We start from the raw sequence: 27,824 nt of genomic DNA, 5'->3' as shown, positions 1-27,824 counted from the left end.
TTTACCACCCAAAGAGCCATTTGGACCCTTTTTCCATGGATCCGAAGATCTACTGAGCCGGAGAGGCGGCTCCGCATGGAGCCGCCTCTGGTTCAGCCCCTCCACTCACCTTTCCTTCCAGCGCTGCTCTGGAGGGCTGGAGGGACATGCCCACGCTACCTTCCAACCTCCAGGCCACGTGGAGCTGCAGTATAAGGCTGAAAAAGCCGCATGCGGCTCTGGAGCCGCAGGTTGCAGACCCCTGCTGTGGTTGAATTCAAGCAGCCAGTTCAAAAGTGTTTGTTTGCATCTTTTAAAAAAGATTTCTGAGCTATGTGCATTTTTGTTGACTCGTGTTCAGCTTGCGGTCTGCTAAGACTCCCAGATCCCTAGTACACCATCTTACTATTTAGTTTTCTCTTTTTTACAATGAACCTTTTGTTAAAGATGTTTTTTGACTTCACTTAGTACAGTCCATTTCTCTGGGGTGTTTCTCTTGATCTCTTTTCCATGTGCTAGACTGCATGGGTGCTACCAGGTTGGTTATTTGTGGTTTCGTTATTTCTCTAGTGATGTACTGGAAGAGAGCCTTCTCAGCGGGACAGTCCAGAGGTTCTCAGGAGGTCCTCAGTGGTGGTGGTGGTTTACCAGAGTACTTTCCAGGGAACCCTTATTCTAAACAAAGTTTCCAGCAAAGAAAGGCACAATTTCTTCATTCCTACATCAGCAGGAAGGATATCCACCCATGCAGAATGACCTTCTCTCTTCTGCTGCAGCCCAAAATGCCCTCCAATGCTGTTTCATGGGGTCTGTTGCATTAGCACTAGAGAAAACAGGTATTGGGAGGGGGGTGGAGTTTGATCTGCTGCTTTTAAATATCTGATTTATTGTTCTGAGGCTTTACATTGTGTTTGGCTTATGTTTTATTTTCATGTTTTAAACTTATAAGCTACCAGCATGGTGTACTGTGTAGTGCTTAATAGCGTGTAGTAGTTAACAGCATGGTGTGGTGGTTAAGAGCAGGTGGATTTTATTCTGGAGAATTAGGTTTTAATTCTCAAAAGCCTGCCAAACCTAATTGACTAGAGGAAACAGTATGACAAAAGAAATGAGCGTGTGTGACAGTGGTAATGGTTTGCCTATCTCACAACAGCTTTTCGAAAGTACCATCCATATCTGGAACTTTACAGGATCAAGCCAGCCTTCATTAGAAGAGCAACCAACCAACAGAGGGCAACATGCCCACACAAAATAATTTTTGCTATTTCTCCTTTGAAAATGATGGCTAAAAAATATTCTCCCAGAATTCGGTTACCTTACGTATAAGTCTCAACCACTTTGCCACAAGAAATTAATAAATCCGAACAGAAAATGCTGCTCAAGACATTTTGGAGATCTTTTAAACATATGTTCCTAATTCTTACCATCCAGAAAACACATTTTTATATTTTCATATGAAATGTATCTGTATTTTTAATATATCTTACAAGCCCAGAGTACTTTTCTATCCTCCCAACTCTACATCCTTACAAAACTGTCTGAAAGATTGAGAGAACTAGTTTTCTGTCACTCAAACATGTACCATTAAGTTTCCACAGTGCTTGCTACTGCTTGGTAGGCATTAACAAACAGGAAGAGAGCAGAACATGTACATATTAATTAGGTACAAATGAAGTATTTATATCTCATAGTATGGAAGCAATTTATTTCAGAAGGAATGTTTGTACAATCCAATGTTTGAATACTTCCCTGATTATTAACGTAATATTTTTAGTGCTCTATGACTACTGATTGTATTTGATATCTTTATAGCATGCTGGAGAGTCCAGAGCGTTTTATGTAGGTTATCTACAAAATTGTTATGAGTCCTTTAGGATTTGTCAGTATGGTTATTTCCAAATTGTAGATGGGGAACTGAAACTCAGAGATCTGTGGCTTGCCTACAGTTATTTACAGTGCATTTCAAACAGAGTTGTACCCTTCTAAGTCCATTTATGCTGGTGGTATTAGAAAGGTGCAGCTCTGCTTAAGATGACACCGGTAAGTGATTTAAGGATTGAGATAAGATTTGAATGAAGAGCATCATGGCCGTTAACATACTGCCACTTCACATCTTGTGTCCTTATAACTGTGCCAGTTCACGGCTTATACCTAAGTTGTAGCTTCCTTGTGGTCCACAGTACAATAATCTCCACTTTGCATTTTAAAGGAAATCAAATGTAACATATAGATGCTGATACAAATTTATGAACCTGAAATTTGAGTTTGTCATCATTCATTTATTACAGCCATAGACCAGAAATGAATGTTAGTTCTGTTCCATGAAATCCATAAAGTTCTATGATTTCCATGAAATCAGTCCTGACTTATTCTTCATTGTTGCATGGGATGAACCCAGTTATAAGAAGATCCCTTGCTGGACTAGACCAAAGATCCTTCTATGTCAATATTCTTTGTTCCCCATCAAGCCTCTCTGCAGTTTTCAACAAGCCTGTCTCATATCTTTTTTGGACAGAAGAATTCAAAATATATCACACCTGATTGGTCAAGGTTATGACTGTTCAGTTAGCAGATGATGTAGTCACTTTTGTTGGCCTTTGGCTTAGAACCAACAAGATGAGGCCCTGCAACACAATGGACTAATTGGTTGAAGGATCTGGAAGGACAGAATAAAAGACTAACCTCAGACTAGTCAGGAGTGGTCTTAGAAGACTATCAGGGGGCAGGCACTCAAAGCATGAAGAAGAGGATTCAGTGGTTGCTGTTTGAGGCAACGTGAAGAAGAGGACAGCAGAGGAAGAGTTGTCTGATGAAAAAAGTTTGTGGTCTAGATCAGGAAGACAAAAGCTGGAAGGAAGAGGAGAATGACAAGGTCAACAGAGGAAGAGGTAGAGTCTTCCAGATGTAGAATCTTGGGTGGATTCCACATGGGCCAAAAACAGCCATGTGAAAACAGTGTGAAAATGGTGCAAACCCTTTTACACCGTTTTAAACTCTTTTACACCGTTTTCACATGGCTGTTTTTGGACCATGCAGAATCTGCCTTTGTGTCTTTATCCCACTTTCTTTGTTGAGCTGTCTCAATCCAAGGGAAATCAGTGATGTCTTACATGTGCCAGTGTCTTCAAGACACAGCGCAAGCCAAGGAAGAGCCTTATTATAAGGAAGACTTCAGAACAACGTTAAAACACTATTAGCAAAGTTCGGGATTTCTCTCTCTTGCCTCAATATACATCTCCTTTTACTTGAGTTGAGCTTACTAGCCATGTAGCTGTGACTCACTCAACTCAGAGAGATCCTCTTGAAGGTCTTCTCTTTGGATTTCACCATCCTAAATAATTTGTTGCCTCCAATCCTGGCCATTCCACAGGCCACCCCCTCCGATTCTAGATCATTTGTGAACAAATTAAATTTAATTGGTCTTACTGCAGGTCCCTGTAGGACCCCGCTTTTTGTTTCCCTCCACTATGAGAGCTATCCATTTATTCCTCCTGCCTGCTCCAATAGCTGCTGCATTTTACATCCCTTACCGTTTCCAAATTTTTAACAGAATCATTAGCTCCTTAAGGAGGAGAAGGATTAAAATACACAAGAGCTTTATCAAGAATGTGCTCTTGGCTAACAACAAAGATCACAGTACGGCCCTGGCGGATGAAGCCATCAGTGGCAGGTGGGCAAGAGTCAGCTGTGAAGAGGTGGTCTGCATATTGGAAAACCCACATTATTTTCTGCCGTGCCAAAGAACGAGGGAGGAGACGAACCCCTGGACACAATTGCTGCCCTTTTCCAGAAGAAGTGAATGGGATTCTCAACGCTAATTCCAGTGGCTGCTTTGAGAGCAGATTTAAGTTTCTCCTGACTAAGCAATCTGGTTTTTTATCACTTCCCAGCACCTGCTAGGTTACGAGCCTGACACTTCTGAGATTATTCTGAGCAAGTGTTAGGAGCCGGTTGCTGGCAGGCACCGCGTATAGAATGACAGAGTTGGTCGTGATTTAAGCGACGCCACTGCGGTCCTTGGTTTGGAAAGACAGGTCCCGGGAAGGCAGCTCCCGCCCGTAGACCATGGAGACCACGGAGTATTTGGGTGCCCATTTAGCTTTTAAGTCCCGCTGGCACAAGACGGATGAGGAGCTCTGTCGGCATAGCATGTCCTTCATCTTGCACAAGTCCATCCGGAATGATTTTTTCCAGAGTTATCTCTACCTGCTAGAGAAACTGCCTCTGGGTAAGTAAGCCGAAAAGCTGTGCCGGGCATGTAGGCTGTGTCTGTGTGTCTGTCTAGTACAGTGGTTCTCAACCTTCCTAATGCCTGACCCTTTAATGTTGTGGTGACCCCCAATCCTAACATTTATCCATTTTACAGATGGAGAACACTGATGCAGAGAGTCTTAGGCGACCCCTGTGAAAAGGTCATTTGACCCCCCCAAGGGGTCACGACCCACAGGTTGAGAACTGCTGATCTACCACCTCTTTATCCTGCCTTTCCCCAAACGGGAGCATGCATTGTTCTCCTTTTTCCATTTAATCCTCACAACAATGTTGCGCAGTAATATAGACTGAGAGTGTGCCCAAGGTCATCCAGCGTGATGCAGTAGTTCTGAGCATCGGATTCTAATCTGGTGAAGCAGGTTTGATTCCCCGCTCGTCCACATGACGCCTTCTGGGTGACCTTGGGCCAGTCACAGTTCTTCAGAATTCTCTCAGCTCCACCTACCTCACAATGTGTCTGTTGCGAGGAGAGGAATGGAAATAGTTTGTAAGCCACTTCGAGGCTCTTTATGGTTGAGAGAAGCAGGGTATAAATCTAACCTCTTATTCTCTTGGTCAGTGAGTTTCACGGCTGAAAGAATTTAAATACACACATGGGTTCTGTTGGGTGTGTATAAAATATTTGACTTCCAAAGGCAACAGAGGTTCTGAACGCCTCAAAAAACCCACCCTTATTGTAGGTAGAGGGTCATAAGACAGCTTGGTACTGCAGGGGTGAAAGATATACTTTCTAGATGTACTCAAAGAAAAGTGTTTCAAATGGGTACCACAGGAGCTTACAAAAATGTTGTGGGACCAAGGATGCAATCCTAAAACATGTTAATAAATGAAATAAAATGAAGCTTGTGCCCTAAATGCAATCCTGTTCCAATTTACTCCAGTCCAAGCTTGTTGATTTCAATGGGCTTAGGCTGGAGTGACTGTTATAAGCCCTGTCTCAGGCCATTTCTGCACGGCCCCCCAGGCGCGTCCACGCCGGCAAGAATTCTGCCGGCGTGGAGGCGGAGGCTGTTCGCATGCAAGCATGCGGACGGCCTCTGGAGAGGCCGGCAGACGGCAGGCGGCTCCGCAGGAGCCGCCTCTTCCCCCTTCCCCGTTCGACTCACCTTGTCCCCATCGATGCGGCCTGCCGTGAAGCCCATACGCTGCCCTCCGACCTCCAGGGGTCGGAGGACAGCGTGGGCGGGGCTTCGACTGCCAGCAGGCCGATGACAGGGACAAGGTGAGTCTAACGGGGAAGGGAAACAGCGTGTTCCTGGCGGTGCTGTTCGCACCGCGCCGCCGGGAACACGCTGTTGAGGGAAAAACAACCCTTTAAAGGGTTGTTTTTCAGAGCAGCTTGACGCCGCCCTGGGGGAGGGGGAGCGACGCCAGGTCGGCGCTGCTGCTTAGCAGCAGCGCCGCCTGTGCGAATGGCTCCCTGGGAACGGCGTTTTTACCGTTCCCAGGGCGCCATAAAAAGGCCGTGCAGAAACGGCCTCAGATTAGTTTGAGGGAAGCAGGAAAAAAAGACAGTTCAAGTTGCTCTGAGATGTATCAGCAAATCTCCCTCAAGTTTGGTAACTAAACTGTGTAAAGGTGCACTGGAATGGAAACAGTGGCTCATTCCGCACATGCAGAATAATGCACTTTCAAACTGCTTTCAGTGCTCTTTGAAGCTGTGTGGAATGGCAAAATCCACTTTCAAACAGTTGTGAAAGTGGTTTGAAAATGCATTATTTTGCGTGTGCGGAAGGGGCCAGTATTTCTGAGTACTTTCAGTTTGCAAGGCTTCAAGATGTTTTTCTGGTGGTACCAAATGAATCAGTCAATGGTCCGTTACGCATAGAACACCTATGTTGGGGCTCTTCAGGGGCTTTTCGGTGCGTAGTGGGTTTGCTCACAATAGCTGATGTGTGCCGATTCAAAACATCTCACTCAAAACTCCTAACACACACATGCAGACAGAAAAAATGGATGTGTGTTTGTGAAGTAGCGACACTACCAAGCCACCTCTGTGGTTCCTGAAGCGTCAAGTTTGTCTACACCAGGGGTAGGGAACCTGCGGCTCTCCAGATGTTCAGGAACTACAATTCCCATCAGCCCCTACCAGCATGGCCAATTGGCCATGCTGACAGAGGCTGATGGGAATTGTAGTTCCTGAACATCTGGAGAGCCGCAGGTTCCCTACCCCTGGTCTACACACTGACAAAAGTACCATCTATCTCCGGTCAAAGTGGATATGCCACTTGAAAAATAAGATGTCCATTAACATTTGGAAGGAAGGGAGGTGCTGGCTGATTAGGTTACTCTTAAAAATGCTTGGATGATCAAGGCTTTCTCCATTTTTTTCTGAAAGCAACAACTTAGTTCTGCATGCTGGGCCAGTACTAATTACAAGGCACATGGAACCTATTGCAGGTAACCTGCAGGGGCTGATGGGTTTTGTAATCCATGAACATCTGGAGAGCCGCAGGTTGCAGACCCCTGTCTTAGATGAATAAAATCTAGTATCATGGGGGTTACGCTGCAAATGTCTGATGCATTTTTAAAAGGTATAAAGGTGCCCCCACATTCCGACAGGTATTAAAATAAGAACATTAACGCTGTCTGAAGATCAGCTACAAGATATGATGTGCAGCACAGGACCAGTGTGGCAGACCTGCTGAGATCCTTCATCCGGCTGTGGTCCCTCCAGACAGCTCATCCTCTGCTGACCCTCTTTAGTTTTCAGTGCTAGTTGAAAATCTTTCCCTTTCAGTTTTTAGGTTGAGCTGTCCCACACAACTTCACCCCTGCGTTGGCTCTTACCGCCTTTCAATTTGTTAAAACACTTTTTTTTTAGATGACCCCTTTCAATTACATTAAGACAGTCCAGTTTTGTTGATTATAATGTTATTGTCGAAGGCTTTCACGGCCGGATTCGACTGGTTCTGGTGGGTTTTCCGTGATATGTGGCCATGGTCTGGTGGATGTTGTTCCTAACGTTGTTCCTAATGTTGTGGTATGGTGGATCTTGTTCCTAACATTGTTCCTAACTGTGGAAAGGTCTACATAGGCACCACAAAATGCAGCATTCAGACTCGTATTAAGGAGCATGAAAGACACTGTCGGCTTAACCATCCTGAAAAATCTGCAGTTGCAGAACATGTGTTAACAAAACTGAACATAACATTTTATTTGAGAACACTGAAATTCTGGACAATTTTGAAGGTTGCTATGTCAGACTGCACCGGGAGGCCATTGAAATTCACAAACACCAAGACAACTTCAATAAGGAAGAAGAGACTCTGAAAATTAGAAAAGATTGGCTCCCATACTTAAAAAATGGACTGATAACCCCACCCACAATACAATGCACTCAACCACACCTTTGCATAGCAAGTTCCACCCAAACACTTAATGATAGGTTCTCCACCCTGGGACATGGACAATATACCACACTAAACTTTCCTTCTCACTAGACACAGTGAAACAGACTTTTCTCTGTGATACACCTCTGAAGATGCCAGCCACAGATGCAGGCGAAACGTTAGGAACAAGATCCACCAGACCATGGCCACACAGCCCGGAAAACCCACCAGAACCAGTGTAATGTTATTATTGATAGATTCAGTTGCTTGATATTGCTAGTGTTATGCTCATCTCTGCCAGGCTTGAAACCACGGGAGAAAGAAAAAACAGAATTTGGGTGGTGGGGTGTGCAGAGATATATATGCAATACTAAATTTTCTGCCAGCCCTTTATTTCTTTTACTGTTTTAATGCATCATTTACATTAACTTGGCATATAAAATTGTACTATTTGGCAAATTTATGGAATGTAAAAAGTATAAAAATCTTAGTTTTCTATAAGAAAAATTGCAAATATTCAAAATATTTCAAAGTTATGGTTGTGGGTTTTCCAAGCTGTGTGGCAGTTTGGTAATTTTTGTTCATAACGTTTCTCTTGCATCTGTGGCTGGCATCTTCAGAGGCCTGTCATAGTGCCACGGAGAGAAACACATCTTATCGCCACATTCCTCTAAGGACTCCAGCCTCAGATGTGGGCGAAACGTTAGGAACAAAAACTACCAGACCACACCAACGCAGCCCAGCAAACTGCTGCAGCTTTTGCTATGTTGACGCATGCGTCTTCCTTTTTGACATCAGAGAGGTAGGAAAAAGTAAAACTGAAGGTAGAAACAAATTCTATAGTAAACAAAAGAATATATTATTTGAAAAGAAACACTCGTGCATAATCAAGATATGTGGGATTGCTAGCACGTTGGGATATCAAGTTAAACTGCGTGACATCAAAAACACTGAATTTTTAAGTGATTTATTTTAATTAAATTCATTATCATTATTAATTGTTGCCAGAAATATTCACATTTAAACAAGAAACCTTTAAAATCTTCTTTTTCCCCCTGAATTTTTGAGGGTTTTCCCAGTAAGCTTTCACACCTCTGCTCATGAAACACTCATCTGAGTAACATTTTTAGTCACTGGATTTTGCTGGGTTTGGTTTAAAAACCTGCTAAATGTGTTTGACTAAAGTGACAGTGGGACAAAAGAAATGTCTTGTACATCACTGGTATCGATGCCTCTGCTGTCGTGCTTCCAATAGTATCTTTTTCCAGCCGTCTGTGTTTGTTTTGCCTTGTACTGCAGGTAGGCGTAGTGGCTAAGAGCAGGTGGCATAGTGGCTAAGAGCAGGTGCACTGATCTGGAGGAACCGGGTTTGATTAACCGCTCTGCCGCCTGAGCTGCGGAGGCTCATCTGGGGAATTCAAATTAGCCTGTGCACTCCCACACACGCCAGCTGGGTGACCTTGGGCTAGTCACAGTTCTTCGGAGCTCTCTGCCCCACCCACCTCACAGGGTGTTTGTTGTGAGGGGGGAAGGGCAAGGAGATTGTAAGCCCCTTTGAGTCTCCTACAGGAGAGAAAGGGGGGATATAAATCCTCCTCCTCCTCCTCCTCCTCCTCCTCCTCCTCCTCCTCCTCCTTCTTCTCCTTCTCCTCCTCCTTCTTCTCCTCTTTCTCCTCCTCCTCCTCCTCTTTCTCCTCCTTCTCCTCCTCCTCCTCCTCCTTAATGTATTTTACTGGGAATATACCCAGGGTCAAAACAAAAACATCTGAAATATTCTTCCTTTCCTAGTTGTGATATTTCGCTACATATGAACAAAACCCACCACTGCTGCATCCTCACAATCTGGCGGTCATCTGCCGTTTGCTGCTGGTCTCCAAGATCTTTTTACGCCAAGTACGCAAAAGCTAATCAGTAAAGGGGTGTAAAACCCCTCAGGTCTGATCCTTGCAGGGCTCAATGCTCACTTGCGGTATGCATTTCTCCAGCCTAACCTAAGTATGTAATAGATTAAAAGTTTAATAGTATCCGCTCAGCAGTTTTCTTAAGTACGTGATGACAAGGAGGGCTGGGAACGAAGCTTTTGTTGGATGGGAGCAAGAACCCTGCCATACTGTTTAGATCAAAACCGAAGCACTCGGACTCCCTCGGTCTGCTTTGCTGAGGCTTATTTCCACGGCCTTTCCCAGCAGCTTGTAAGGGATGCCATCCACGTCATCGAGACAAGCCCTGGGAAAGGACTCAGTGGCGAAGCATCTGCTTTGCATGGAGAAGGTCCCAAGTTCAATTCCTGGCAGCTCCACTTAAAAGGACCAAGCAGTAGGCACTGTAAAAGGTCTCAGGCAGATGCGTAGCAGCAGTGGGGACATCCGGGGCGGCTTGTCCCGGACACCACCATTGCCATCATGTGGTGAGGCGGGGTGGGGTGTTGGGGGCGGACCATGTTGGGGGCAGAGCAGGAGGGGGTGCGCGGGCAGCTCATGCCCTGGGCACAGTTCCCCCTCCCTTCATCACTGGTCTCAGACTAAGATCTTGGACAGCTGCTGCCAGTCAGAGTAAACAATTGAGAACTTGCTAAACCAGGGGTCTGCAACCTGCGGCTCTCCAGATGTTGGCGGACTACAATTCCCAATTGGCCATGCTGGCAGGGGCTGATGGGATTTGTAGTCCATGAACATCTGGAGAGCCGCAGGTTGCAGACCCCTGTGCTAAATCAAGGGTCTGACTTGGTATCAGGCACTCGCTGTGTGTTCGTATTTGGATTTCCTTCCGTTATCACTCGGCTCATTGTCTCATTCAGTTTTGGATCCCCTGATATGGTGGTGTGGGAAAGTGTGCTGAAGCCACAGCTAACTCATGGCAACCCATGGGATTTCCAAGGCAAGAGACAGAAGTGGTTTGCCATTGCTTGCCTCTGCATAGCGACCTTGGATGTCCTAGGAGGTCTCCCATCCAAGTAGTAACCCTGCTTAGCTTCTGAGATCTGATAAGATCAGGCTCCCCTGATATACCCTCTTTGACTCATGTGAGTTAATTCATTTGCTGGCAAAGGGCATTCTCACACATTCAAAGTGGATTTGAGCCTCTCACTCATATTTGTGTCATGGGAGATAGCTGCAAAGGCAGGAGACAATGTGGAAGATAACATGATGCTCTATCATTCCTATCCAGGAAAGAATGCAGGAGGAAATTTTCTCACAATACTAAAACCAGGGGGCATCCATTGAAAATGCTGGGGGGAAGAATTAGGACTAATAAAAGGAAACATTTCTTCATGCAACGCGTGATTGGTGTTTGCAATATGATGCCACAGGAAGTGGTGATAGCCAATAACCTGGAAAGGATTGGATAGATTTATGGAGGAGAAGTCGATGTATGGCTACCAATCTTGATCCTCCTTGATCTGAGATTGCAAATGCCTTAGCAGACCAGGTGCTCGGGAGCAGCAGCAGCAGGAGGCCATTGCTATCACATCCTGCATGTGAACTCCCAAAGGCATCTGGTGGGCCACTGCGAGTAGCAGAGTGCTGGACTAGATGGACTCTGGTCTGATCCAGCAGGCTCTTTCTTATGTTCTTATGAAAGTGTTGATCAGTACCTTTACAGCAGCTCTTGGTTGGATAAGGTCATTGGACGATGAGTTGCAGATCTCCCAAGCCTCAACTAGCTGCATCTCATTTGAAAACACCATCAAAAGTGGGACAGAGGCAGGCTATGGCAGAAAGTTTCCAGGCTCCGGAAATGACAACAAACAGACATCTGTGCTGGAACACTTGCACGCAACAAACATGGATTGCCAGACTGTAATGTATTATGGAGGCATGTGTGCATCATGTAATAAGAAAGGTTATCTGGTAGACACATTGCTGCTCTGCTCAAGCTTCTAGATCTTCAAGGAAATTTATATTCTGCATCAGAATCAGCTGCTAGACAAAACAAGCCCAGGAACATGTCATCCATCTTTGAACTGCTGCTGGCGAGATCAGCTCCAGCAGTGTCCCACATACTCCATCTGCCTGTCCAGGATGCTCAGAGGTAGGAATAAATTGAGCCTGCTTGTATGATCAACAGTATCCACTGCTACTCATCTTGGCAAACGTAGAGTAATCATTCAACTGTTGTGCAGAGACGCCATTTACTGACTGCTGTGAACTGAAAGAGCTATGTGTTAGGGTAATGCTCCTCCAAATAGGGATCATTTGGTTTCAATTAGGGCTGGTGTTCTTCATCGTTCACACCTGGAAGCCCCTTGTCTCTGGTTCAATGGGAATACCATTGGACTGCCTCTTCAAAGGCAGGGAAGTTAGTCCCTTGGTCTAGTGTCGGCAGCCAAGGTCCCCTAAAGTGTGACATAGTAGCTACTAAATGAGGTCCCAGCAAGACGCTGGCTTCTTCCTCAGCCTGCTCAGGTCTCCACATTACAAATAACTATAAAAATAAGTAATAGAATGATGGGGGAGGCAAATGGAAGAATGACACTTTCACTTCCTAGAGCAGTGATGGCAAACCTTTTCGAGTCCGAGTGCCCAAATTGCAACTCAAAACCCACTTATTTATCGCAAAGTACCAACAGGGCAATTTAACCTGAATACTGAAGTTTTAGTTTAGAAAAAATGGTTGGCTCCAAGGTGTGCATTACTCAGGAGTAAGCTTGGTGAAGCAACCATACAACGCTTCAAATGGGTGAATCACGACTCTAGGAGGGTTTACTCAGGGTGTTTGTTGCGAAGGGGGAAGGGCAAGGAGATTGTAAGCCCCTTTGAGTCTCCTGCAGGAGAGAAAGGGGTGATATAAATCCAAACTCTTCTTCCTCTTCTTCTTCCCCTCCCATCTTCCTCTTTTGCTTTTCCTCTTGCCCCTCATTTCCTGCTCAGCAGCATTCTTTTACCTGCATCAGACTCTTGGTATATTCACACTAGTTACTGACACCATTCTCTTTCTCAGTTATTATCTGGGTGGGGCAGGTTACCTGGAATCACACTTTCACTTCTTCCCAGCTGAGAGAGCTGTTTGTCTCTGGCCCTTTCCACCCCCTATTCTTTCCCCTGACTACAGGTTTGTGCTGCCAGGAGCAGGAAACTGAATGCCCTTCTTCTCCACAACCTCACACCCCCCCCCCCCTACCATAAAGAGCTATCCACACTTTGTGTAGCCCCTGGACCTTTTAACTTCCCACACACTCTTCTCTCATTACATCAGATTCCCCTGATGTGGCATGACTCCACCCATCATGAGAAAAACTACATAAACTGGTGCACTCTAGCTGTCACAATACAACAGAATCACGTTTCAACATTCACGAACATATATATATATCTTATTAATCATAATCACAGCGTTACATATGCTGAACTCGTATGGATAATTTTCACAATTACATACACATCAAAGATGAAACTTCTATCAACTTATTATATGGAATTCAGTATAGGAAATAAATCTTCAACATCCAATAGGTAAGTGTCCAATCAGTGAATCCAAAATCCTCAATATCTATACAGGTAAGTATTTAATTCATACTTTTCCATATGTCCGATTACTTCAACATCCATGCAGGTAAGTGTCCAACCAATAACTTTTTTCTTAAAGCGAAATCATCAATATCTGCACTGGTAAGCATGCGTGGGGAAACGAAGTTCCGTATCTGCACGGTCCATCTCTTTAAAATGTTCAACCAGGGGTGCCTTGTCCTGGTTGAACATTTTAAAGAGATGGACCATGCAGATACATTTTAAAGCGGTGGACCATGCAGATGCGGAACTTCATTTTTGTGTATTACAACACTTCACACACATAGCCCCATCTATTAACATAGAGAAAAGGCTTTTACAGACCGAGAATAAGTTGATTTATTTGTTTCATACTGATGAGTTAGGCTTGAATAAGGCGTTGGATTTTGCCTGTCATTTGTAAGAGTCCCCTCATGAGCTCATGTGTATCCACTCATAGAAGGGATATAAATTAGTCTACAGACTTTGGTTGAGACACAGTAGTATGGCATTATGGGAAATTTCAGCTTCGTAGGAGAGTGTGTGAGTATGAACTTTGTATTTTTGTATTAGTTACATTGTAAAAAGTGACCATATGATAACAACAACTTTATTTCGGATTTACCTTGCAGAGTACCCATAGGAAGCCTGTATGAATTATTTCCACAAACTGTGAGGCTGAGGAAGCTATCGAAAAACGCGAATTATGCTCAATGCGTTTCCTTTCCTTATATATAATTCTGGATTTATTATTGGCTACTGATTCGACTTACCTATATGGATGTATTAAATCAGGCTCATGAATTAGTATGGACTGAATACTTACCAGTGCAGATATTGATGATTTCGCTTTAAGAAAAAAGTTATTGGTTGGACACTTGCCTGCATGGATGTTGATGTAATTGGACATATGGAAAAGTATGAATTAAATACTTACCTGTATAGATATTGAGGATTCACTGATTGGACACTTACCTATTGGACGTTGAAGATTTATTTCCTATATTGAATTCCATATAATAAGTTGATAGAAGTTTCTTCTTTGATGTGTATGTAATTGTGAAAATTATCCATATGAGTTCAGCATATATAACACTGTGATTATGATTAATAAGATATATAGGATGACTAAAAATATGTTCATGAATGTTGAAACGTGTTTCCATTGAATTGTGACAGCTAGAGTGCACCAGTTTATGTAGGTTTTTCTCACAATTTTTACTGCTGCACTCATAGACTTTGTACACATGACTCCACCCATCCCCATGACTACCACCCAGCCAGGGACATATAAAGGCTTCAAAGCCTCTCTCACTGTCCTGGCCTGCCATGCTCCCAGAGAGTCAGGTTCCAGCTAATAGCAAGCACAGATGCAAGAGAGGGAGAGAGCAGTCTCACTTTGAGTCCAGAGAGCCAGCGGCCAAGCAGGTCTGGTAAGAGGCAGTCAAGGTCCAAGAGAGGTCAGGTCAGGCAATCCGGTCTGAGACAGATTTCCAAAGAAACAGTCTGCAAGCAGGTGCGGCAGAAAGCTGTCGGGCTTTCAACAAGGCTGCTCCTGCAACTTCCACTTCCTGAAGCAGTCTCTAATAAGCTTCAGTTGTGGCTCAGTCTTGATCCTGAGCTGACACACAGCATTCTCTGCGCTGCCTTAGGGCTTGCAAGAGTGCACTGCGCCTTTTAGAGTGCAGTTCCTGCCGGGTGTGGATCCTCTGCTGCCTTACAGGCTCAGGTGATCTGGGTGGGCTGCTAGGCTGGCCCTCAGTGGCGAGAGGTGCTTCTGCAAACACTCTGGCTTCTAACTCTTGACTTGGGCCAGCTCTGTCTGCAACCTGTGTGGTTTCTGGCTCTGCTTGAGGTTCAGTTGACTGGGGTTCCAGCACAGTGGGGTCATCTTGCCAATGTTCCTCTTCAGAGGTCTCCTGGCTGGCTGATTCTGAGCCCACGGCAGTCACTCTTCTCCAGCCCACAACAGCTGCCAGTTGGGGTAGGTGAGTCCCCATAGATTTGCAGTTCCATGTTTTCCCTGTAGTCATTCCTCTTTCAGTCATAATTTATCAATGATTTCCCCCCAGCTTCAAACAAAGCTGATTTCGCACAGTCAAAACGCCCCGTGCTATATCCGGGAGCTCAGCTGCTGCGGCAATCTTTACCCTGCTGTTGACTTCGCACTGCTCCCCGGCTCTCCTCCATTTGCACCTTGAGGTCATTGGCAATGTCTTCTAAGCATGCGTGGGCAACCTCCATTTCCCGTGTTCTGATTGGCTGAACCTCCCCCCCCACACACACACACACACTCCCCCAACTCACTTTCACCAATTTAGTTGACGCTGCACACAACAGGTGCTGGGAATCGGTGCCTTTGCCCCCCCATCTGAAATCCCTGCATGTGCGAGGGAATCATGGTACTTCAACACACATGCCCCCGTCTAAACTCCTTGCGAGTGCAAGGAAACTGCCACCTCCACTTCGCAGCGCCTTCACACACTGCTTTTCTGCAAGGTTTCTCATGATTTTGCAAGGTTTCTCCCTCCGTGATTTTTACTCCACTGCAAATGGTGGGGGAAGGTGGCTGTTCATTGGAAGGATGGGCCAGACTGGTGAGGCAGGAAAAATGGCCTGATTCTGCTGCCAAGAAGTTTCCACAGCAGCAGAAGCCACCGGAGCAACAGAGGGGCATTCTAAAAGGTCCCTCAACCTTTGCGGTTCTGGAAAGTCCCATAGCAAAGCCACTGCTGCAGGGCGGTGCCAGGACAACAGTGTGGTAGACACGCTGCAGTGCTGGGTGCTGTGGGGAACTCCCCATTGCACCGGGGCATTCCCCGTGCCAACAGCGGGGCATTTTTAATGTGCAAAAAACCTCCAAGATTGCAGCACAATTCTTACATCCATAGACAGTTGTGCTGCTATTGCCTTGTCTTCTGAATCTTGTTGCCATGATGTAGGAAAGGACACAGCCAATGATGAGGTCTTTTTCCACCTTCTTCTGCTTTTCTGTTGCATTAACTTCCTGTACTTCTTTCAGTGACTTCCTGCAACGCAACCTCTCTTGAGCGTGTACAAGCTTAATCACAAAATACTATTGTGCCACAATCCTGCCATTCAAACTGTAATTGAGTCACATTTCAGTGACCCCCTTCAAACATATTCACATCCTTCCATTTAATCAAGTGCTCTCAACTGGGTTGCATATATTTTACCCATGCCGCAAGAATTGTTCATATATGGGGGCAGGCGTTGTGATGCCTAGGCGATCATGAGATGCTCGGTGTAGGTGAGGCATCACAATATCTTCCTCTGTGGTTGGCATGTGCTAATATCACTTATCGTTTATCAGTCCTTGTGGAATAAGAGGAGGATGCAGCAGCTGGTCCGGCGACAGCAGGAATGTAGCCTGCCAAGAGGCACCTGCTTCTGCAACTCAATTGCTATGCCGTGGACCATCTTCCTCGCAGTCCTCTTCTTCAGATAAGAACATAAGAACTAGCCTGCTGGATCAGACCAGAGTCTATCTAGTCCAGCTCTCTGCTACTCACAGTGGCCCACCAGGTGCCTTTGGGAGCTCACGTGCAGGATGTGAAAGCAATGGCCTTCTGCTGCTACTGCTCCTGAGCACCTGGTCTGCTAAGGCATTTGCAATCTGAGAACAAGGAGGATCAAGATTGGTAGCCATAGATCGACTTCTCCTCCATAAATCTGTCCAAGCCCCCTTTCAAGCTATCCAGGTTAGTGGCCATCACCACCTCCTGTGGCAGCATATTCCAAACACCGATCACACGTTGCGTGAAGAAGTGTTTCCTTTTATTAGTCCTAATTCTTCCCCCCAGCATTTTCAATGGATGCCCCCTGGTTCTAGTATTGTGAGAAAGAGAGAAAAATTTCTCTCTGTCAACATTTTCTACCCCATGCATAATTTTATAGGCTTCAATCATATCCCCCCTCAGACGTCTCCTCTCCAAACTAAAGAGTCCCAAACGCTGCAGCCTCTCCTCATAAGGAAGGTGCTCCAATCCTTCAATCATCCTCGTTGCCCTTCCTTGCACTTTTTCTATCTCTTCGATATCCTTTTTGAGATGTGGCGGCCAGATGGAAGAACAGCAACTGATCCTAGCGAGTGGGTTCCCTGCAAAGAAATTTGCTGAGGCAGAGTACAGTGGGAGCAATTTAACATGATGGTTGTGTAGGCAGAGCTAAGTGATTGTCCTGGCCTGCTGAGTTCAAAGGGAGTCAGGTAACAACTGCTAGCTGGCACAGCTGAAGGTGAGGGAAAGAGGCTGCCGACAGTCCAGAGAAACAGGTCCAGTGTAGGTCTGAGGAAAACCAGCCAAAGGTCAAACATGGGTCAGGTCAGTCAGTCCGGTCCAGGTCTCAAGAGTTCAGAGATATCAGTCTGACAGCAGATGTGGCAGAACACTGACAAAGTTGCTCCTGCAACTCAGCTTTGCAGAGTTGTCTTATAAGTCTGCTCTGTTGCTTAGTCTTGGTCCTGAGATGACAGGACCTCTGAGATGTCTCTTTTAGAGTGCAGTGGCTGCCGGCCATGGATCCTAAGTTGTCTCACTGGTTCAGGTGAGCTGGGTGGGCTGTCAATTCTGGCTTCAATGGCTGGAGGTTCTTAAGCAATCACTCAGACCTTCTGCTCTTGGCTTGGGTCTGGGCCAGCTCCGTCTCCCTCCTGAGAAGCTTCTGGCCGCTCTTGCGTCTCAATCAGCTGGGGCTCAGGTGAGGCAGGGTCATTCTGCCAGCACTCCTCGTCCAAGGATTCCTGGCTGGCTGAACCTGAGCCCATGGCACCCATCAAGTATGCAGCAGGTGAGCAGGAAGAATCAATGCACCACTCAACTTCACAACAACAACAGCTATGTCACAAAGTCCTTGTTCCTGTTGGGAAGCAAGAGAGCTGAAATTCAGGCGTAGCTTAGGGAGGATCCCTTCCCACTACTTCTCCATAAGCAGTGGTAGCCAGTAATGGAGCACTTAGTAATAAAGCATTAGAAGTTTCAAACTTTCATATGTCAGATCAGCATGATTCTTTTATAGGGCGGTCAATTCCTGGGAAATTCCAGGCAATTGGGAAGAAGAGTTGGATTTGTATCTCCCCCCTGCCTCCCCGCTTCTCTCCTGTAAGGAGACTCAAAGGGGCTTGCAAACTTCTTCCCTGTAAGGGGCTTGTAAGGAGCTTGCAAACTTCTTCCCTGTAAGGAGACTCAAAAAGGCTTGCAAACTTCCCCCCCATGACAAACACCTTGTGAGGTAGGTGGGGCTGTGAGAGCACCAAAGAACTGTGACTAGCCCAAGGTCACCCAACTGGCATGTGTTGGGAGTGCACAAGCTCATCTAGTTCACCAGATAAGCTTTCACAGCTCAAGTGGCAGAGCGGGGAATCAAACCCAGTTCTTCAGATTAGGGTGTACCTGCTCTTAACCACTACACCACGCTGGCTCTCAGAACCTGGGGATGAAGGGGTTTGGGGATAGGAGGGTGCTCAGAAGGGATGTGATACCATAGAGTCCACCCTCCAAAGTAGTCTCCTGGGGACTACTTGGCCTAGAGATCAGTTGAAATTCTGGGAGATTTTCAGGCCTCAGCAGGAAGTTGAAAATCCTACTTCCTTATTTGGTCCTTGATCTGAGAGTCAGTTCAATAACTCAAAGAGTTCATGTAGCTATCAAGGCTGGTGATCGGTGATCGTGACTCTTGTCTCTTTGCAGTCAAACTTTATGCTCTGACCAGCGAAGTCATCAACGGCGAAATGCAATTCTACGCCAGAGCCAAGCATTTCTACAGTGAGGTGCCAGCATCGGAAGAAGGCATGATGGGAGATTTCGTTGAGTTGTCCAGTACAGATCTCAAGTCTTCCAGGGAATTCCTTAGGGATTTTGTAGGGGTGAGTTGATGAGCTGTCCACCTTGTTTCAGTGTATTGCCTACATTTTTGATTGTGCTTCCATTTTGGATGAGGGAAACACAGAGAATGTAGCCTTGTGTTGGACTGGAAATTTGCTCCCACCACAAAAATGTTGCTGTCCCATGATTGGAGGACTTGAATGAAGTGATAGAAAAACTTAGACATGTGTGCTGACCAAAACAGACCGAAAACTTACCTCAGACATGTGTGCAGACCAAAACAGACCAAAAACTTACCTCAGACATGTGTGCAGACCAAAACAGACCGAAAACGTACCTCAGACATGTGTGCAGACCAAAACAGACCAAAAACTTACCTCAGACATGTGTGCAGACCAAAACAGACCAAAAACTTACCTCAGACATGTGTGCAGACCAAAACAGACCAAAAACTTACCTCAGACATGTGCAGACCATAACAGACCAAAACTTACCTCAGACATGTGTGCAGACCAAAACAGACCAAAAACTTACCTCAGACATGTGTGCAGACCAAAACAGACCAAAAACTTACCTCAGACATGTGTGCAGACCAAAACAGACCAAAAACTTACCTCAGACATGTGTGCAGACCAAAACAGACCAAAAACTTACCTCAGACATGTGTGCAGACCAAAACAGACCGAAAACGTACCTCAGACATGTGTGCAGACCAAAACAGACCGAAAACGTACCTCAGACATGTGTGCAGACCAAAACAGACCAAAAACTTACCTCAGACATGTGTGCAGACCAAAACAGACCAAAAACTTACCTCAGACATGTGTGCAGACCAAAACAGACCAAAAACTTACCTCAGACATGTGTGCAGACCAAAACAGACCAAAAACTTACCTCAGACATGTGTGCAGACCATAACAGACCAAAAACTTACCTCAGACATGTGTGCAGACAAAAACAGACCAAAAACCTACCTCAGACATGTGTGCAGACCAAAACAGACCAAAAACTTACCTCAGACCCAAACAGGTATGCAAAATAGGAATCAGAGTTCACATAAGACACTGACAGCTCATTAAAAAGTGCATATGGATTGGGAGAACATTTTCTTTCTCCCATAAAACAAGAACTTGTGCAACACCCATTAAGTTGATGGGCTATAGATTCAGTACAGACAAAAGTATTTCTTCACACAACATGTGATTAAAATATGGAATTCCCTCCTGGTGGATGTTGCGATAGCTTCGAGTGTAGATGGCTCCAAAAGGAGATTAGGCATTCATGAATAGACTTGCCAGGTCCCCTGCTATGGTGGGAGGTCTCCAGCCGATTGCCCCCAGTGCCCGCTGCTGCTCTAAGAAAAGTATTTCAAAAGCCTGCCAGCATCCTCTGTACAACCCAAGTGTGACAGTGGGTAGTTCTAGGAATCACCAGAAACGTTATGATTTACTTGTGCTAACCACTGTCATTGTACTCAGGTAGAAACCAGTCCAACTCTGTCAGTGGGGAAAGCCCCATAGTGACATTGGCAATGGCCCATAATCTGCCCCCAGCCCTTCTGCTAGATGGAGGAGCAAGCAGTGGCAGCAAGTGGTCCTCTTTTTTCTATGTTTAGTCACTATCCTTTACACACTCAGTCACTTCCCCCTTCTTCTTTCTTTCAAGCAGTGCCAGCTGCTTCCAGCATCCGTTCTCTTTCTTTCCCCCTACCTGGGCAGGAGTGTGGGCAAGCACCAACAGTTAAGGGACAGGCATTGGAGGGATTATCACCATTGCTAGGTCTGGAGTGGGATGTGTCCCCTCCCCCCACCTCCTAGCCCTTGGCACTGCCTGAATGAGCAGTAGAAAGAAAATGGGTGGGGTGGGGCTGGAGTAAGGTCGATTGAGGTCATAATGTTCTAGAAAGGCCCTGAAGCTCAATGGTTTTCCATCGATTTCCTTTGTGTTTTCCAGGGTTTTGTTATGTCACTTCCTGGTGATGTTGCAACATTGACTAACATTTCCTTCCTGTGTGTGCCCCACCTCCAAAGCTCCTGGGGGTTGAGGGCATAGGCCTGGCAACCCTAAATGGACCTAGTCCCACAAAGGGCGCAATCTCCAGGTGGTGAAAAGGGGCTGACGCTGTCAATTATCCCCTTCCTTTTGAGTGAAAACTGCTGCTGCTTGCTGCTACTGATGTGTGTTCTCTCACCATAGTGGATGAATGGCGAATTGACAACAAAATTCATGAGGTTCTTGTGACCTTTGAGGCCCATTAGGGTTCCCATTTAGCTACCTGGGTTGAGAATTACCAGCCCCCCAGCCCCAATATCCTCCTCTTGAGGAACTGAGGACCAGAAGGGGAAAAAAACATTTCCACAGGGACACTCTGAGATTTCACTTAGTCTTTTTGGTAAAGGTCATAGAAATAAGGGAAGGCAGACTAGACCATCACCTGGAAGTGACATTACATCCTTCCCAAACTCCGCCCTCCCAAGAGACTACTCCCAACATTTTCTAGCATTTGATGAAGCAGTATTGGGAACCCCGGGGCCCTTGGAAGTTGGGAAGTCCATAGAACTAAACAAGTTGTCATTTTATGATGATGATGCTTGATTTGGGTAGTGGGAGGAGGGGTCGGAAGCTATCTCTGTCTAAGGTAGAGTTGCCAAGTATGTCCTTATAACCAGTGAGAGACATGGGGACTCAGTACATGTCCATCAGCAACAGCCTGCTCTCACTGCTGGGAAAACCTGGAAGTGACATCACACCCATCTAGGAATCACTTAGAGATCATGCATTGAGAACTTGTTACTATTCGAAATGGCTACTGCTTTGATCATGAAGGGAGAAACTATTATGGTTATGTATCACATCCCCAGCCCTGGATGTGATATCCACCTTAACAGTCTGTGTACGAGAATTGAGGCTTCTCTTGATAAAATAAACTGTGTGGAGTGTTTAAACAGAGGCTGGGACGATAAAGAAGGCATAGTGCCGAAGGTGGGCATGTCTGTAGAGTGTCTTGTATCGCCACTACGAGCCATCAGATGCACCCTGGGATATTTTTAGCATGCACACTGCCAGATTGCCCCTGGTTTGACCTCAACGATCTGCTGAATCAATCATGGAAGCAGGACCCAAGGAGCAGATGATGTTCAGGCGTCTCATGTGATTTACTATTGGTCATGTTAGAAGGAGGCTATTTAGAGCCAAATTCTGATCTGGAGTAATTCCTGTGACAGCCAGGGCTGGGCCATGTGGCGGCTGGATTTAGACTGTCGCTTTAATTTCATCACACCTATGATAGGAGGGAGCAGAAGAGAATGAATTTCCATTTGAGCTGAGTTCGGTTTCACTGCTTGCCGCCTTCCCAGCAGGTGGGCAGTCTTGTAGTTTCTCCATAGGAGAGCAAAACAGACCCAGTGTTTCTCGTTGCCACCCCATGCCTTCTCAAAAGTTGAAACACACACACACACACATAACCGTGGTCATGATTAGAATCAAGCTTACTAGGATATGAAATTATTATGGGATGCACAGAACACATAAATATTCAGAAAAATTACTTGATGCCTTTGAAGCGATGATTTTTGACATCGTTTAAAACTGAGTTTACATGGATGAAGAGGAAACAAAACCACAGTCTGATCGGTTCTGTCTTTATAATCCTTTAATTTACGTGTTTTAATTGATTTTTAACAGTTATTTTTAAATGTAGTTATTTAAATAAAAGTTATTTTTAATTAAATATAGAATGATACCTGGAACAAGTACCTGCATTTCTGATTACCATATACACAACCTTTTGTTTTTAGCAATACACGGTGCTTTAGAATCACCAAACTCCAAATCTGGTTTCAATTTTAAACTGTGTTTTCTTACTGAATTTAAGTAGCCTCTGATCCCTTTTCTCAACAGTTTAGGAGGTGACCTCAGAAAAATTAGCAGCCCAGGAAGACATCTATGAGTTCCTTGCCAAGTCTTGAGACAGAAGGAGGCATCCCAGGCTGATCCAAACACTTTCCTCCATCCCTGTACATATCTCTATCAACTGCCTATTCCAAGAAGATAGCGTCTGAAACATGTTCTAACCTTCTTGGGCTTTCTTTCTTGAAACTCCAGATGAATACAACACTTCTGCACTAGAAGAGATTAGCAGTGCCATCCTAACCAGAATTACTACTTTCTGAATCCACTGAAATCAATGGATTTAGAAGGGTATAACTCAGTGATGGCGAACCTATGGCACAGGTGCCAGAGGTGGCACTTGGAGCCCTCTCTGTGGGCACGCACACACAGAGTTCATTATGTGGGGGGCGGAAAATCACACACACACCCCCGCATGCACACACATCTAGGCTGACCTGGGCCACTGAGCATGACGTGCGTGCACCGCAGTGAGCAGGGAGGACTCGGCTAGTGGGACTGGTGCCTATGCTCCGGGTGGCTGCTGCCTGGGGGTGTTGAGGGGGGTAAGGAAACATGAGGGAGAGGCAGAGATGTTAGAGAGAGAGGCACAGGGCCGGTGCGTCTGCGGGGACTTGCTTGAGGAGGAGCTAGGAGCAGGCTGACCCCTTTTCGAAGTGGAGTGGGGTGAGGAGGAAGAGGAGCCAGCACCCGTTTCCCTTTCCCAAACTAAAACCTCAGCATTCAGGTTAAATTGCCGGGTTGGCACTTTGTGATAAATAAGTGGGGTTTGGGTTGCAATTTGGGCACTTGGTCTCAAAAAGGTTCGCCATCACTGGTATAACTCTACTAAAAGTAGCATTACAATGTATTTATATTTGTTATTTATTAATATATATACCCCACCTTTCTCTTCTGGTTCAGAGTGGCATACAGTTCTGAAATGGATAGAAGGAAGTATTTAGCTGCGCTGTTCCTACACTTTTAAATTCAGTGAGGTAGCTGGCAGTGTTAACTGACATGATTCTGGTTCCTGATCCTGAAAGATTTGACAGGACAGATTTTCAAGTCAAGTCTGTAGTAAGAATTCAGGTATTCTGAAAACTATGTCACCCAGCACACTACTGGCACCTCACATGCTGTTGAGAAAGTGCCTGAGGGGGATAAATGAGAAAAGAGGTGGTGACACTCTTGGGGCGATTCCGCACACGAGTAAAATAGGTTCGACCAAGTTCCCTGAGAAGAGTACTGACCTAGGTCAAAGCCATTGTTGTTCCCCACTGCAACCAGCTTGATCCCAGCTCGGAGGGCGGAATCATCCTGTGCCTCTTCGCCGCTCCGTTCCAATTGGCTACTGTTCTACGGCCATGTTCCGTCTATCCCCACAACCGTTATAAAAAAAACTGCCACATGAGTGGAGGGACGAAGGTGGCTTTTTTGATTGGCCATTATACGCATGCCCGAAACACTCAGCTGTGATTGGCTGAATGGGGGACTCCTGGCACCAGAGATTCCGCACTTTACTGGAATTGAGCTGAGTTTGAGCGTGGTTCCCTGAAAAAGTAGTAGTTCCGAATTGGAGTTGGAAATTTGACCGTTACACGGGGCGAAGCTGGTACAAAACCACGTCAATCCCAGTGGTTGTGTGGAGCACTTAGGTTGAACGCAGCTCGAACTTTGGTCAATAACGCAAGTGCGGAATCAACCTTGCCTTGTTTTGTCTATTGGCTAGTTGGCCAGGTCCTGCCACTGCTGCCTTCCTATATTGAAACAGTTCAATTGGATTGGAGGGAAAGGGGGGGGGGGGGCGAAGTCCAATAACTTCTTCAATATGGGCAGACAAACTGAGCTGGAGAATTGAGAATTATGAGCCACTGAAGGTGATATTCCAAAGCAGGGAATGTTTGTTTTGGTGGCATTTCTGTTAGGACTTACCCATAATATAGTCTTTGTAAAGTGGTCCTTGTGAAAATGGTCTTTCCTTCCAAAGCTGGGCATGAGACGTTCAAAAAAAAAAAAATAATGTGCTCCACTGGTGGCATAACTTAGCACCATAAATTCACCTGTTGGCAGTTCACCATCTTTAGACTTTTACAGTTTGCAAGATAAGGAGCATAATATTAGCCTGGTAGTTCTGGAGCATACTGAGACGATGTAAAGAGTTTTGAACTCTCCACCTTTCTCATTGTTGTTTTTATGCTCTCAACAGGGCCCTGGCAAAGCCAGCACCGACTTTGCCCTCGACTGTGGCTCAGGAATTGGTCGGGTCAGCAAACATGTCCTCCTTCCTTTTTTCAAGCATGTCGAGTTGGTGGACATGATGGAGAACTTTCTGGCAGAAGCCCAGAACTATTTGTGTAGCTACAGAAATAAAGTTGACACGTATCATTGCTGTGGCCTCCAGGATTTCACGCCAGCACCCAGAAAGTATGATGTCATCTGGATTCAGTGGGTTTCAGGTCAGTCCTGTACTTCTGTACTTCTGACAACAGGTTAAAATGTCAGAAAAACTGAAACGATAGGTTGCTTAGTGATTAATGCTGGTAAATGAAAAAATGTAGCGAGTGAAGAAGTTTGGATTTATATCCCCCCTTTTTCTCCTGCAGGAGACTCAAAGGGGCTTACAGTAGGCTGACCAGATGTCCCGCTTTTGGCGGGACAGTCCCGCCTTAAAACAATTTGTCCCACGTCCCGTGGGTTTTTTCAAGTGTCCCGATTTTTGGAAGGCTGCCGCAGTGCCTTCTGGGGCGCAAGGCAGTGCGGTAGCCTCCCCCGCTCGCGGCCGCAGGAGCACATGGCCTTCTGGGGCGCTCCCGTGAGCGGCCCAGAAGGCAGTGCACTCCTGCAGCTGTGCGCGTGCGGCCGCTCGCCTACCCGCCCGTCCCGGTTCACAAAGGTGACCATCTGGTCACCTTAGCTTACAATCTCCTTGCCCTTCCCCCTCACAACAAACACCCTGTGAGGTAGGTGGGGCTGAGAGAGCTCCGAGAAGCTGTGACTAGCCCAAGGTCACCCAGCTGGCGTGTGTGGGAGTGCACAGGCTAATCTGAATTCCCCAGACAAGCCTCCACAGCTCAGGCGGCAGAGCTGGGAATCAAACCGGGTTCCTCCAGTGAGGAATATATCCTTACCTGGATGACCCAGGCCAGCCTGATCTTGTCATATATCAGAAGCTAAGCAGTGTCAGCCCTGCTTAGTTTTGGACAGGAGACTATCAAGGAAGTCTAGGCTTGCTATGCTGAGGCAGGCAATGGCAAACCACCTCTAAACATTTCTGGCCTTGACACTTCACAGGGCCACCATCGGTCGCAGCTTGATGGCACTTCCTATCACCAAAGGACATACAGACTGAAATGTCATCTGTTACCTCTTCCCATTTTCCTTTATGCCTTGGACACCCTCTTCCAGTGTTATATTAATCCAAAAGGCAGGTCATCTGGGTGATGCAAGGACTGGTAAGAGAGAATCCAGTAAATCCAGCTGCAAAAGCAGCTACACCTAAAATATCCAGCTCAGAGGAGGCTGGGACCACATCGGAGATATAAGAGAATCAGGAGGACAAACGACATCAGGCATTATATGATGGTGAAAGTGGTTTGCCACTTATACGCCCTACGAGGATCCACAAGCCTATTTCAATTCCCTGAAATATACCTGTGTTAGCACCATTCACGTTTTTTAAAGTTTCCATTGATATCATTTTGAGTATATGTTTTTGAAAACTAGAATGCATGAAGTGGTTCGGAGTGACATGGACCTGTTGCCCCTTGAGTGATGCTCTGAATAGAAGACAAGACCAAACCCAACAGAGGACAGTACAGGAATTCTAAGGAGCCATAAATACCTATGGATCAAGTACATCTTAGCATGTGCAGGGTTCTTGTTCACTGTGAGCAACGTTCCCTGTAAGTCACGCGGGTGCACAGCCACGTGACCATTGTACTGGTGCCATGCAGAGAAGGGGTCCCCTGGCAGGGGGAGTTCTTCTTGGTGGCTCATTTCCATGCTTCAGGTGCCCCCACCTTCTGAGGTTAGGTGGATGGCAACCCAGGATACAGCCTTGTCAGACATGGTAACAAAGCTCTGGAATTTCCCCCCTAGAGAAATTTGTCTGTTCCCTTCTGTTGCCATCTTCCACCAGTGGGTGAAGCCTTTTGTGTTTCTTTTGGAATTCCCTCAGTGATCTCTCCTTCCCGACCAATTTTTTAATTTCTGTTTTGATGTCTTCGCGTGTATTTTAATGACGTGTGGGAGGTTAATATTAATGGTTTTAAAATGTGATTTTATCCTGTATGCTGCAAACTGTTTCCCACTTCAGTGGCCCTGCTGAGGGCAGAAAGGTGGCAGATACATTTTCTCAGTAGGTAAATAAATAATCCTGACCTACTTTTTGCCCCACAGGAAATCTGACAGATAAGGATTTGCTAGGGTTTCTTGTCCGCTGCCAGAACAGCTTGAAGGAGAACGGGGTCATCATCCTCAAGGACAATGTGGCCCGTCAGGGCTGCGTCCTGGATCAAATGGACAGCAGTGTGATCCGAGATATCAACATACTCAGTAACCTTATTGAAAAGAGCGGACTCACCATCCTGAAACAGCAAAGACAAGAGGGCTTTCCTGAGACGTGTGTCCCTGTCTGGATGATCGCCATGCAGAAGAATCCCACACATGCCAGAAACGGGGTGATTGAAACGGGTCTTGAAGTCGAGGATTTTGAATCGAGAGAGAGAGGGAATGAAGGGGCCCATGGTAAACCCCGCTAACCCCCACCCCTGTTCACGTCACGACGAGAAACTGTTTCAGAATGTTCAGAAGAGCGCTGGTTTGGTTGGTTTTTCAAGTCAGTCTGCCTTACCTGTCCTTACAAACAGTTTAATCTGGATGATCTTACTACGTGAACAGCTTTTCCATGGGCCGTTTCCTCACTTTAAAAAAAAAGCAGAGGCAAAACGGTTTTGTAAGCTTCGTGTGTTTTTGAGCGCAGTCATGCTCCCCACTGCAGGTAGACGCGTGGAGTTTCCCAA

The 27,824-nt window shown here is 45.9% G+C and overlaps 1 protein-coding gene across 2 annotated transcripts; it reads left to right on the top strand.

Moving 5' to 3' along the window:
- Positions 1 to 710: 710 nt before the first annotated feature.
- NTMT2 (N-terminal Xaa-Pro-Lys N-methyltransferase 2) lies at positions 711 to 27,824 on the top strand. Of its 2 annotated transcripts, none has more exons than XM_048497553.1 (4): positions 711 to 815; positions 18,778 to 18,953; positions 25,010 to 25,259; positions 27,202 to 27,824. In XM_048497553.1, the coding sequence occupies exons 1-4, from the start codon at positions 725 to 727 to the stop codon at positions 27,561 to 27,563; spliced, it is 879 nt and encodes a 292-aa protein (XP_048353510.1). In that variant the 5' UTR covers positions 711 to 724; the 3' UTR covers positions 27,564 to 27,824. The 2 variants fall into 2 exon arrangements, with proteins under 2 accessions (XP_048353510.1, XP_048353509.1); XM_048497552.1 differs by lacking the exon at positions 711 to 815 and adding an exon at positions 4,045 to 4,207.

This window comes from Sphaerodactylus townsendi, linkage group LG05 (assembly GCF_021028975.2).
Source record: "Sphaerodactylus townsendi isolate TG3544 linkage group LG05, MPM_Stown_v2.3, whole genome shotgun sequence".
Classification (NCBI taxonomy): domain Eukaryota; kingdom Metazoa; phylum Chordata; class Lepidosauria; order Squamata; family Sphaerodactylidae; genus Sphaerodactylus; species Sphaerodactylus townsendi.
This window is presented reverse-complemented; position numbering and strand designations above follow the sequence as displayed.

Bases quoted from the DNA above. Each gene is read 5' to 3' on its own strand.
- NTMT2 (XM_048497552.1), top strand. From the start codon at position 4,045: ATGGAGACCACGGAGTATTTGGGTGCCCATTTAGCTTTTAAGTCCCGC. The intron at 4,208-18,777 runs GTAAGTAAGCCG...GTCTCTTTGCAG, and splicing joins GCTAGAGAAACTGCCTCTGG to TCAAACTTTATGCTCTGACC. The intron at 18,954-25,009 runs GTGAGTTGATGA...TGCTCTCAACAG, and splicing joins TCCTTAGGGATTTTGTAGGG to GGCCCTGGCAAAGCCAGCAC.